This window comes from Stegostoma tigrinum, chromosome 6 (genome assembly GCF_030684315.1).
Source record: "Stegostoma tigrinum isolate sSteTig4 chromosome 6, sSteTig4.hap1, whole genome shotgun sequence".
Classification (NCBI taxonomy): Eukaryota; Metazoa; Chordata; class Chondrichthyes; order Orectolobiformes; family Stegostomatidae; genus Stegostoma; species Stegostoma tigrinum.
Window position 1 is genome coordinate 108,842,593 of NC_081359.1, and position 12,967 is coordinate 108,855,559.

The 12,967-nt window shown below is 44.5% G+C and overlaps 1 protein-coding gene across 1 annotated transcript in view; it reads left to right on the top strand.

Moving 5' to 3' along the window:
* The window catches only part of LOC125453090 (transmembrane protein 164-like), a 50,184-nt gene extending 41,700 nt beyond the window's left edge, over window positions 1-8,484 (top strand). Inside the window, exon 6 of the mRNA XM_048532188.2 lies at window positions 7,509-8,484. Within this exon, the coding sequence (XP_048388145.1) occupies window positions 7,509-7,715 (207 nt within the window). The 3' untranslated portion in view covers window positions 7,716-8,484. The remainder of the gene's footprint in view (window positions 1-7,508) is intronic.
* The last annotated feature ends 4,483 nt before the right edge of the window (window positions 8,485-12,967 follow it).

Here is a 12,967-nt window from a genome sequence, read left to right on the forward strand (position 1 = left end):
CAGCCCATCAAGTCCATACTGCCTGTCTATCCTGTCCCTGTAACCCTACATTTCCCATGGCCAATCCACCTAACCTGCACATATTTGGACTATGGGAGGAAACCTGAGCACCCGGAGGGAACCCACGCAGACTCGGGGAGAACATGCAAACTCCACATAGCTCCAGGTTTGATTTCATTCTCGGGCGACTGTGAGGCAGCGGTGCTAACCGCTGAGGCACCCCGTGCCATCCATCTCTCTACAGCCCTGAACAGCAGAACAAAATTTCCCTACATTTATATTCCGATAACTGACACTGCCAAGGGGTCTCGGCAGAGGAGAGCTTAAAAAAATTTCCATCCAGCCACTAACAAAGCCACTGCTTGGCTCTGTAACAATGCACATGTTAAATAAATAAATAGCTATCCATCACAGGGTTGTTAGAAGGAGTTGCTGATTTCTGCTCAACCAGTTCAATCAAATTATGACACCTCTTCCTTGGCCATTTATTAATGCCGATTGAGCTCAGAGCCTCAGGGGAGTGAGCTCCTGCATTGAAATAGCACCAAGGAATCTTTTGTGGAGAGGACCAGTGGCGCCTCAGTTTAACCGGAGACAGCCCCTGTGCAACACTCGCATACTGCACTGCAGTGGGTAGCAGACCAGATCCCTGTAAATCACATCCCCAGGAGTGGGATAGAACGCTCAAACTCTTAAGAGGCAAGAACTCCCTTTGGTGAGCCCAGGCTAATGGTTTTCATGGGCAAACGTCCTGCTCGCTGTGGTGGGAGATGAAGGAGGATGTTGCATGGAACTAGGAGAGATTGACGAAGTTGGTTTGCTTATCCTTGGAGAGAGGAAGTCTGAGAGATCTGAATGAGGTTCTCAAAATTGTGAGCAGGCTGGACAGGGACGATACGGAAAAAGGAACAAGAACGGGAGGGCATAGATTTAAAGTGACGTACAAACAGCAAGGATGATTTGAGGGGAAACAACATTTTCTCACGCAGTGAACAAGAACAAGGAGATGTTGAACTTTACACTTGTTAGACCTCAGCTGGAGGATTGGGTACAGTTGAGTGTGCCACATTATAGGAAAAATGAGAGTGCATCGGAGAGAGTGCATAAGCGATTTTCAAGAATGGTTCCAGGAACGAGAAACTTCAGTTGTAAGGATTGGTAAAGTGGGAACTGTTCTCCTTGGAGAGAGGGCAGTTGGGAGGGGATCTGATAAAGGTGTTCAAAATCATGAGTGGGCAGGACAAATTTGATAGTGAAATAGCTTCCACTCAAAAGAAACATGAATGAGACAGCATAGATTTGAAGTGATCTGCAAAAGAAGCAAAGGTGAAGTGAGAACATTGTCACACGGCGAGTAGTTTGGGACTGGAATGCACTCCCTGGAAATATGATGGAAACAGGTTCACCTGGAGCATTCAAGAGGCACATTGGATGTAATGGTATGCAGGATTCTAGGGAAAAGGCAGGAGATTGGCATTTGTGAATAGGGCTTGTGCATGTGTGAAGGGCAAAATGGCAGCCTTCTGCACTATAATAATTGATTTGTGTCAAAGAAACCAGGAGTTGCAGAGTAATCTTTCAGGATAATGATCACTAAGCCAATATAAATGGGTTAAACAGTTAGGTTTGTTTTTGAAGAGAGGGAGAATTGAATGAGTAGGTGGTGCCAGGTCACAGTTCCTACACGGAGACCAAGTTGCTGTGGAACATGCACACTCATTCTTTCCAAAACAAGGCTGTTTGGGAATCTCGTGATCAAGGGTCTAGGCCTGAAACGTCAGCTTTTGTGCTCTTGAGATGCTGCTTGGCCTGCTGTGTTCATCCAGCCTCACACTTTATTATCTTTGTTTGGGAATCTCTCCCATTCTCGCTGACTGCCATAGGAAAGATTAGCAGGTTGGTGACCAAATTGTTCCTGGCTCAAAGACCGAGACACTACCTGAAATAACTCCACAGAGGCTGGTATCCTGTCACCAAGTCACCTTTAATTTATACATGCATAGTGCTTGATACTGGCCTGGCTTCCTCAGAGCCAGGTCTCAGTGAGCAGAATCCTTGACACCCATGTTTATATCTGTCAGTCAGATCTCCCTGATTGGGGATGTCCATCAGGGAACACCTATTCTGAGGTCCATCTGGCTGACCTTGTTACAATCACTATACCACCCACTGCCCCTCTAGAGTTGGCGGCTGGGTTCCCTCAAATAAAGGGAGGTGGTTGGATGAAATTACTATTCCAAGGCTCCCTGTGTTCATGACAATGTGAAGTATAATGTGTCTGGCAGATTGCAAGGAGAATTTTTCACAACAGAAGAAGCTTGTTCAGGTGATAAGCTCTTTGGAAAAAGCTGTCCAATCCTAGCGAGTTTTGAGAAGATTTGTAGCTCAGGTTGAGGTTCAGGATGTGAGTTTGCTCACTGAGCTGGAAGGTTCGTTTTCAGACGTTGCGTCACCATTCTAGGTAACATCATCAGTGAGCCTCCGATGAAGCGCTGGTGTTATGTCCCGCTTTCTATTTATCTGTTTATGTTTCCTTGGGTTGGTGATGTCATTTCCTGTTCTTTTTCTCAGAGGATGGTAGATGGGCTCCAAATCAATGTGTGTCTAAGGATACTAGTGATAGTAAAACAGCAGCTAATGAATTTAAAAGACCCTATATAGACAACAAGCAAAATGAACGTCATTTACAAAATACCTTGCAAGAACTGTGACAAACACTGCATTGGACAAACTGGCAGAAAGCTAGCCACCAGGATACATGAACATCAACTAGCCACAAAACGACATGACCCACTATCACTCGTATCCTTACATACAGATAAGGAAGGACACCACTTTGATTGGGACAACACATCCATCCTAGGACAAGGCAAACAGAGACACGCACGAGAATTCCTAGAAGCATGGCATTCCAACCGGAACTCCAATCTACCATCCCCTGAGAAAAAGAACAGGAAATGACATCACCAACACAGGAAATGACATCACCAACCCAAGGAAACCGAAACAGATGAATAGAAAGTGGGACATAACACCAGCTCTTCACCGGAGGCTCACTGACGATGTTACCTAGAATGGTGACGAAACGTCTGAAAATGAACCTTCCAGCTCAGCAAGCAAACTCATGTCCAGCTGTCAAATCCCTTGGTCTTTCATCACAGCTCTGCAAATGGCTACTTTTCAAATCATAAACTCTTTGAGATTTATTATTAAATTTATGGTGGAAATCCAAAACAATGTGGATCAGTACACTGCGAATAGCCCAGTGGTCTAAAGGCTTCCAAATGAGATAAATCTTAGAACAATAGACATCGGAGCAGAATTGGGCCATTCAACCCATTGCGTTTGCTCTGTCATTTGATGAGATCATGGCTGATCTGATAATCCTCAACTTCACTTTCCTTTTCCATCCCCACAACCTTTGATTTAATAAAACCATAAGAAATAGGAACAGGAGTAGGTCATTCAGCCCCTCAAGTCGGCTCTTTCACCCCCCACCCCAGTCAATAGGATCGTGGCTGATTCAATATTCTTCCCTTTCACTTTCCTGCCTTTTCCCCATAACCCTTGATTCCCCGACTGATCAAGAATCTATCTGTTCTTGGCCTTAAATATACACAAGGACTCTGCCCCTTCAGTTCTCTGTGGCAAGGAGTTCCAAAGACATTTCAACGCATGGAGAAATTCCCTCCTCAACTTGGTCTTAAATTGGTGCCCCTTTACTCTGAGACAGTGTCTTCTGTCCTAACTCTCCCATGAGAAGAAACATCCTCTCAGCATTTATCTTACTGATTAAAAATCTGCCTTTTAATATACTTAACTACCCAGCCTCACCAGTCCTCTGCAGTAGAGAATTCCACAGAGTCACAATGACCAGGCAAAAATGACTGTATTTCACCCTCTACAGATCCTTCCACCCTCTACAGATCCTTCCACCATAAACAATATCCCCTGCTCCCTAAACTCCTATCCCATCCTTGGAATGACCTACCACCATCCTCAGCCTGACCCAACTTGACACTCCAACTGCTCCCTGATCTGTCTTGTCTCATATATATGCCTAACTCTCTCCTCTTTTATGTTTTGCTTTCTACGTTCACCGTTTATAGGAAGTGCTTTTGTGGGGCTAATGGGCACTGCAATAATGTAGTCAATATCTGAAATATTTCCATAATGTTTTAGGGCAATTAACTTTTAAATCTCAAATTTGTTCTTTAAATAACATCCTTCTCCAATATTACAGCTAGTGATATTATTAACGTAAAAGCAAACAATGTTTTAAATTTTCGTTGTCCATGAAAGAGCCTTGAGACCTTGTGAAAAGTGGATGTGAGTTTGCTCGCTGAGCTGGAAGGTTAGTTTTCAGACATTTCGTCACCATTCTTGGTAACATCATCAGTGAGCCTCCGACGAAGCGCTGGTGTTATGTCCCGCTTTCTATTTGTCTGGTTAGGTTTCCCTGGGTTGGTGATGTCATTTCCTGTGTTGGTGATGTCATTTCCTGTTCTTTTTCTCAGGGGATGGTAGATTGGCTCCAAATCAGTGTGTTTGTTGATGGAATTCCGGTTAGTTCCGGCAGAAAGCTAGCCACCAGGATACATGAACATCAACTAGCCACAAAACGACATGACCCACTATCACTCGTATCCTTACACACAGATGAGGAAGGACACCACTTTGATTGGGACAACACATCCATCCTAGGACAAGCCAAACAGAGACACGCACGAGAATTCCTAGAAGCATGGCATTCCAACCGGAACTCCATCAACAAACACATTGATTTGGAGCCAATCTACCATCCCCTGAGAAAAAGAACAGGAAATGACATCACCAACACAGGAAATGACATCACCAACCCAAGGAAACCTAACCAGATAAATAGAAAGCGGGACATAACACCAGTGCTTCGTCGGAGGCTCACTGATGATGTTACCTAGAATGGTGATGAAATGTCTGAAAACGAACCTTCCAGCTCAGCGAGCAAACTCACATCCAGAACCTCAACCTGAGCTACAAATCTTCTCAAAACTCGCAAGTGGATGTGACTTCTGTATAATCTCCTCTGACTTAGCTGGATTGCAGATAGACAGCAATAACGCAGTATCACCTCTGACCCCAACATCCACATTACGACAAATTTCCACTCCTTTCAGGAACTTCATGTCATCACATCAAGATAAAAGCAAATTTTGTTTCACTTTACGTTCCCCTGTTTGTTCTATCGATTGCCTTAAATTTGTATATAATAATGGTGATGCTGGACAAGTCATGGTAGCATGCTGACTCAGTGGGGAGTGGCATGGTGGTTCAGTGGTTAGCACTGCTGCATCACAGCACTAGGGATCTGCGTTCAATTCAGCCTCTGGTGACTGTCTGTGTGGAGTTTGCACATTCTCCCACGTGTCTGTGTGGGTTTCCTCTGGGTGCTCCAGCTTCCTCCCACAGTCCAAACATCTGCAGGTTAGGGTGGATTGGTCATGCTAAATTGCCATGATGTCCAGGGATGTGCAGCTAGATGGGTTAGCCATGCAAAATGCGGGGTTACAGGGACAGGGTGGGATGCTCTTTGGAGTATCAGTGCAGGCTTGATCGGCTGAATGGCCTTTTCCTGCAGTGTAGGGATGCTATGAAATCTGATCCCAAGGAATCCTGATTTGATACACCAGAAGTTTGCTTGCTCTTTGTTTTTCTGTGATAGTCAGTAACACATTCATAAGAGACTGTCAATGTACTTTTAACAAAAGAACATAACATTTTATTACACATGAGAAAAGCATGTATTACACTTTGAACAATTTGAAACAATGAAAGATTCAACCATTTTATGCCCACAACAACTTTACAGGTAGTCAAACCTCAGCAAAGGGCCATGCCTGTCTCCATTTTTAAAGCTCCTTCTGCAGCTGGCATGCCTGTAATCAGTTCTTGTTTGGTGAATTTCTCCATTCACTTGACACCATATTTTCTTTCTTTCTGTGACTCTTCAACAAGCTGCTGACTCTGCCCGCTTAATCCTTAGCATGTTTTACTAAAATTTCAGGTCTTCAGCAGCCTTGTAGAATGTATTTTTCTGTAACAACACCGCGGCAGTTGTCTGCTTGCAAAGTTTCTGAGTGATTTCTAAGCTGCTCAGACCTTTACCACCCAGACTAATTGGAGACTACTAAATTTAGCAACATCTCTCAATGAAGTTCTTCTGAGTGAAACTGCACATTCCCTGACCATCATCTGGATAATTCTAACTTTCTATGTTGCTGGCCTCCTATCATTAGCAGTGTAAGTATTTTTACTCCCTACCTTTTGCCTAATGCACTGAATTATTCACCTCAAGAGTTTGAAAGTCGTCATTTTTAAATGACACCCATCCACACAACTCTTGGACAATGTTAAAAATGCAACAAAAAGCCACGATCTCCCCATTCAGAGCACACGTAATATAGAAATACAGATCAAACTTTAATATTATATGTCAGTCCTGCACTTTAAAACCCAAATTCTCAAACCGTAATAATATATTACGGACTTTTCGCCATGCTATGTCCTCTGGTTACCACCTCTCCAGCCAGTGTGAGTGGTTTCTCCTTGTATATTCCATCAAACCCATTTAAGATTTAGAAGAATTTATTAAATCTCCTCTTAACCTTCTGTGCTCCTGAGAATAATTCCAGTTTCTCCAGTCCCTCATTTCTGTGCAATTATAGTAAATCTCCTTTGTCACCCTCTCCAAGTCCTTGATCTACTCCCTAAAGTGTGGTGCCCCCAGGATTGGATTTTATCCTCCACCTGAAGCCTACTTAACATTGTGTTGTAACAGTTTTTCCTAATGCCTTGCTTTTTGTACTTGAGGCCTCTATTTTTTACAGCATCCCTCATGCTTTTTTTTCTAAAAAAAGTATTTTCAACCTCTCCTGTCCAGATTCAAAATAAAATCAAAACTATATGTACTACTAGATCAATTCCGGATTTGTGAGGAGCGACTGAGGAGACTGGGATTATATTCATCAGAATTTAGAAGAGTGGGAGGGGGATCTTGTGGAAACATATAAAATTGTGAAGGCAATAGATAAGATAGAGGCAGGCTGGCTGTTCCCACTGGCTGGTGAAACCAGAACAAGAGGGCATAGCCTCAAAATTAGGGAGAGTAGCATTAGATTGAATTGAGAAGGAACTTCTTCACCCAAAGGGCTGTGAATCTGTGGATTCCCTGCCCAGTGAAGCATTTGAGGCTTTGTCATTGAATGTTTTTAATGCTAAGTTTTATTTTGTTGAACAGTAAAGAAATTAAGGGTTACAGTGAGAGGGTGGGTGAGTGGAACTGAGGCCATGAAAAGATGAGCCACTATCTTATTGAATGGTGGAGCAAGTTTGAACGGCCAGATGGTCAGGTTTTCGTGATCTAACTCTGGTTTCTGCATTCCAGTGCACCTTTCCACTCCCAATTCTTCCATACAAAACAATGTCACCGTATTAATCAAGAACCTTGCTTTTCCATGTCATTGCTATAGGTCACCACAGTGAATTTGAATTGCATGCTGTGCCCAGCTGTATCAGACCCATTCCATGGACCGTACTATCGGATGTGGGCATCTCTGCACCAAACAGCGCTGCTGCTGATACACGGTAAACTGATCATTCTCCTCTCCTACGCCGTGTCCCTGGTGACCTGGCATCCCCGCAGGCTTATGCAACAACCTTCACAGAAACTAGACTGAGTGACACTCTGAAGGAGTTTGCTCAGTGGTACAGATTCCGTTTTGTCCAGAGATCGCAGGAATGAAGTTGCTGAGGAAAAAAACGTTAGATGACAGGAGCAACGTGAACAAAAAAAGGAAAAAGAATGGTAATGCAGCAATACCGTCTGCCTGGTTTTTGGTGGAAAGTTGTGTTGGACATCTAGAGATTGTAAATTCTGGGCTCCAGTAGGGCAGCAATACCCACCCGATGGGGATGGCGGGGGGGTGAATTCAGTTGCTTTCCTTATGCCACCAACTGTGGCCCATGAATATTCTGGCAAAACCCCTGCAATAACAACTTCAATGGACTGCAAGCTGTGTCCTGATGGATAGAAACTGTGCTACGCTAGATCCTGTTTTCTCAAAAGGCCCTTGCTCCAGGAGAAGATGAAGAAAATGCCTCAGACACAATGAAACTCTCCCATGAAGGACTGACATTAATGACTGGGAGGAACTTGCTACCGATCGTTTTAGAATGAGGGTACATAATTCTGATGGGACAGCCGGTTTCAAGTGACCAAAGTTCTTGAGGCCTGTTTGGTGACCTGAAGACCCATGGTGGAAACCCTCCTCCCTGAGTTGCTGATATCTCTCCAATTGAGGGAGGGGGCCTGTCTGGGAGCTAAATATTCAGGACATGTGGCATTGTGAATCCACAGTTTGATGCAGAACAGGAGGCCTACCCGCACCATTGTGAGCCTCTCTGTCAACCTGATAACAAAAGGAAATTAAAGAGCTGCATAGTGACTCTACTGCCTTTTTTCTTTTATGATATACTGTGTGTAAAAAGGGTGCATAATTCTAAGGCAGGAGGTTTAGAGGGGCTTTGAGGAAAAGCTTTTTCATCCAGAGGGTGGTGGGAATTTGGAATGCATTGCCTGGGAAGGTAGTTGAGTTGGGAAACTTCGCAACATTTTAATAATGTGGAGATGTTGGTGTTGGACTGGGGTGGACAAAGTTGAAGTCACAAGATATTGGTTATGGTCCAACAGGTTTAATTGAAATCACAAGCTTTCGGAGCACTGCTCCTTCGTCTGTCACATGAGGTCTCACATATGACATTCTGACTTTTGTCCCCTACACCTCCATTGAGAAACTCCAAGATTTCCAGGTTTTATTCACATTCACATTCACATTCACATTCTCTTCTCATTCAGTGTAAAATGTTTTCCCCCTCCAGCTTACATTATTATTCCTTACAAATTATCCTGATGACTGTAGAACAAAAATCTTCGACTAACTGTCTTCCTTAAGCCGCATTCCAGTTCCATTTTATTAACTGTCAGCCTGTCCCTGGTGTTATGGCTGGTTTGTGATGTGGAATGATGCCAGTAGCACAGGTTCAATACTCACATTGGCTGAGGTTACCATGAAGGTACCACCTTCTCAACCTCTCCCCTTGGGGTGTGCTGCCCTTCAAGTTAAACCACTGCCACTTGTCTCTGTCTCTCACGTGAGCTCAGCTCTGTGGTTCGGGATGATTATGCCGACTTTATGGAATTACGGAAGCACTCCAACAAGGATGATTCACTCATGGAATGTGCATATGTCTGGCTAAGTCAGCATTTATTGCCCCATCCCTGATTACCCAGAGGCAGTTAAGAGTCAACCACAGTGCTGCAGGTCTGCAGTCATATGTAGGCCAGACCAGGTAAGGATGACCGTTTCCTTCTCCAGAAGATATTAATGATGGGTTTTTCCAGTAATCAACAATGATTTCATTGTCATCATTAGACCCTTAATTTCTAATTCTTTATTGAATTCAAATTCCGCACTCTGCCGTGGTGGAATTTGAACCCTGTTCCCCAGAAAATTAGCTGAGTTCCTGGACTGATGGTTTTGTGATAATGGCACTAGGCCATAGCCTCCCCAGTTTGGCTCATTGCTTCCTTGCTAGCACTCCTAAAGAATCAGTTTACACCCTGTCACTTTCTTTCACCCCCACCCCCAATTTCTGTGTCTTCATCCTTTGACTTAGATACGAGCACCTTATGTGTTACTATCAGACAGTGGCGCATTTCTTAGCAGTGGTTTAAGAGAGTTGCTTTTTAGATGAGATTCCCTACAGTGTGGAAGCAGGCCCTTTGGCCCAACAAGTCTACACCGCCCCTTGGAGCATCCCACCCAGACCCATTCCCCCTATAACCCACACACCCCTGAACACTACAGGCAATTTAGCATGGCCAATCCACCTAGCCTGCAGATCTTTGGACCGTGGGAGGAAATCAGAGCACCTGGAGAGAACCCACGCAGACACGGGGAGAATGTCTGTGCGGAGTTTGCACAGTCACCCGAGGCTGGAATCGTACCCGGGTCCCTGGCGCTGTGAGGCTGCAGTGCTAGCCACCGTGCAACCCTGCAACAAGCAATGTCTGATAATAGTAAAATGCTGTGTGCAAACAGAAGTGAAAAGTACTGATTAATCACTGATGACCCAGACGCATAAGACAGTTTCACTGCCAGCATAATCTTTGTTTAAACAATCTAAAGCTGATAGCCAGCCACGCAAGTGAAACTGTTTACTTTATTAAATTAGCTCTATCTAACTTGTGGGAATGGTAAGGTTGCTTGCTTGCCTAGGGCCAGTTATAATTCCAATTCACACAATAAATGCTGGCCGACACCCATGTCCCAAGAAAAACGCTGCTGCTGGGTGGGGAGCCTAGAACCAGGAGATACAACACTAAAGGGGTGCCACTTAAATCTGATCAGAAATCTCATGATACCAGGTTAGTCCGTCAGGGTCATTTGAAAACACAAGATTTTGGAGCCTCACTCCTCCACTCCAGGTGTTCCTGGAGTGAAGGAGTGAGACTCATAACCTGGTATTGTTGTGATTTCTGGGAGAGAGCAAGAACTGCAGATGCTGGAGTCAGAGATAACATCGTGGAGCTGGAGGAACACAGCAGGTCAGGCAGCATCAGAGGAGCAGGAAAACTGATGTTTCTTCAGAAATGGGAAGGGGGAAGGGAGCTGGGGAAACAAATGGAGCAGGGGTAGGGGTGGGATGGCAATAGGTGGATGCAGGTAGGGAGTGGTAGGGATTGGTCAGTGGGATGGGTGGAGTGGATAGATGGGGAAGAAGACAGACAGGTTGTGTCAGATCAAGGAGGTGGGGATGACAGGATGTTTGGACATGGGATGAGGCTGGGGTGGGGAGATTATAAAACTGGTGAATTCTAGGTTAAGGCCATCAGGTTTGAGGTGTTGTTGCTCTAGTGTGCGTCTGGCATCATTGTGACGTGGAGGAGGCCCAGGTTGGGCATGCCACCCAGGGAGTGGAAGTGGGAGTGGGAAGGGGAGTTAAAATGGTTGGCAACCGAAAGGTGTTGTCCTTTGTTGCGAACCGAGCACAGATACTCCACAAAATGATCCCCGAGTCTGCGCTTGCTCTGACCGATGTAGAGGAAGCCACACCAGGAGCAACGGATACAGTAGACCAAGTTGGAGGATGTACAAGTGAATCCCTGTCGGTTGTGAAAGGTTTGCTTTGGGCCTTGGATGGAGGGGAGGGGAGAGGTGTAGGGGCAGGTTGCTTTTCCTCCGGTTGCAGGGAAAGGTGCCTAGAGTTGTGGCGCTAGTGAAGGGTTGGAGCAGATGAGGGAGTCGCGGAGAGAGTGATCCCTTCAAAAGGCGGATGGGGGTGGGGTGGGAAATATCTCTTTGGTGATGGGGTTGGATTGTAGGTGGCAGAAATGGCGGAGAATGATGCGCTGGATGCAGAGGTTGGTGGGATGGTATGTGAGGATCAGGAGGATTCTCTTTTTATTTTTCTTGGGGGAGAGGGTTTGAGGGCAGAAGTGCGATAAAAGTGAGGTGCGGTCAAGGGCATTTTTGATCACTAGAAGGGGAATGTTGCAGTCCTTGCAATAGGAGGAAATCTGGATGTCTGGGAGTGCTCCGTCTTGGACGAAGATGTGGCAGAGGTGAAGGAATTGGGACTAAGGAATCGCATTCTTGCAGGAGGATGGGTGCTGCACTCAAACGAGTAGTGAAACGTTTACAAGTCACCATTTTTGGTGCTATTTTAGGTACAAGCTACTTAGATACAGATTCTTCAGTACAAGTTCTTCGGGGAAAACAAAAATTGAAAAATAAAGAAATGAAAGTCCAGCATAAATCATTGTAGGAATAAAATAGAGAAATATCAAGTTCAGAGTAACAATCCTTCAGGTACAGGCCACACCAGTACCTTGCCTCCACTCACCTTGAGGCCAAAAATCCATACTGAGGACACACTAGACTGAAAGACCGCCGTGGACTGCTGAGAGACCATCATGTCAAAGCCAAGTCAAGGTTTTACTCAAAGTTGTAAGCCTGTGGAATCCTCTACCTTAGAGGGCTATGGTTTTTTTTTATACATTCAAAGTAGAGATTGATCAATTTCTGGTTACGGGGTGAATAAAGAAATCATTGAAGTCTTTGAGTAGTCATGAATGGTAGGGCAGGCTTGATGGGCTGAATGGTCTACTCCTGTTTCTATCTTGCAATAAAATTCATGGTCAGAGCCTGTCTGCAAGACTGTGCTCCATTTTTGGCACCACATCTCAGGAAGGATATGTTAGCCTTTTTGTCAGGGAGAACGTGTATACTGCTGAAAACAGGACAAGGTGCTGTAATTTTTCACGTTACACTCATTAGGACAAATGAAAGAATATCAAATTTCAAATGATCACACCAATTTGTACAATATGAGAAAAGGCTGCTGGCTCATGGCACGTTAACTCTGAATGATCAAGGAATTGCTTTGCAGAAAGCCATAGGGAAATTTGGGATTCTCTTGCTCCTTAGTAATTCACAAACAAAAACTGAAGGCTTCATATTCCCTTTGTTTGCAAAGAACAGCTCCCTACTTATGTCACTCCTTATGTGTGTAAATGAGCCATATTATGAGCTTGACAGATAATCTTAAAGCAGTCATTGTAATAACTATTAGTCACTTGGATCATTAAGCAAATGCTGCCCAAGTGTGGAATTATACCGAGTCATAGACATTTTGTTTTGGGTTTTGATGTAGGCTGGTTAATTATGGTTTGCATTCTGCCCATTGTGAACAGCTGAAAGAACATGTTTGATTTGATCACTGGGGGATGTCGGGCCTATGAACCTTGCTGTGCATAGCACAGATACTCACATATAGCCTGTTAGAGTGTGTCTCTTGTCTACTCCAATGATTTCAGTTACAGTTAACTGCAAAGGGCTTCTACAGGTCATTAAGTATATTCAAGGTT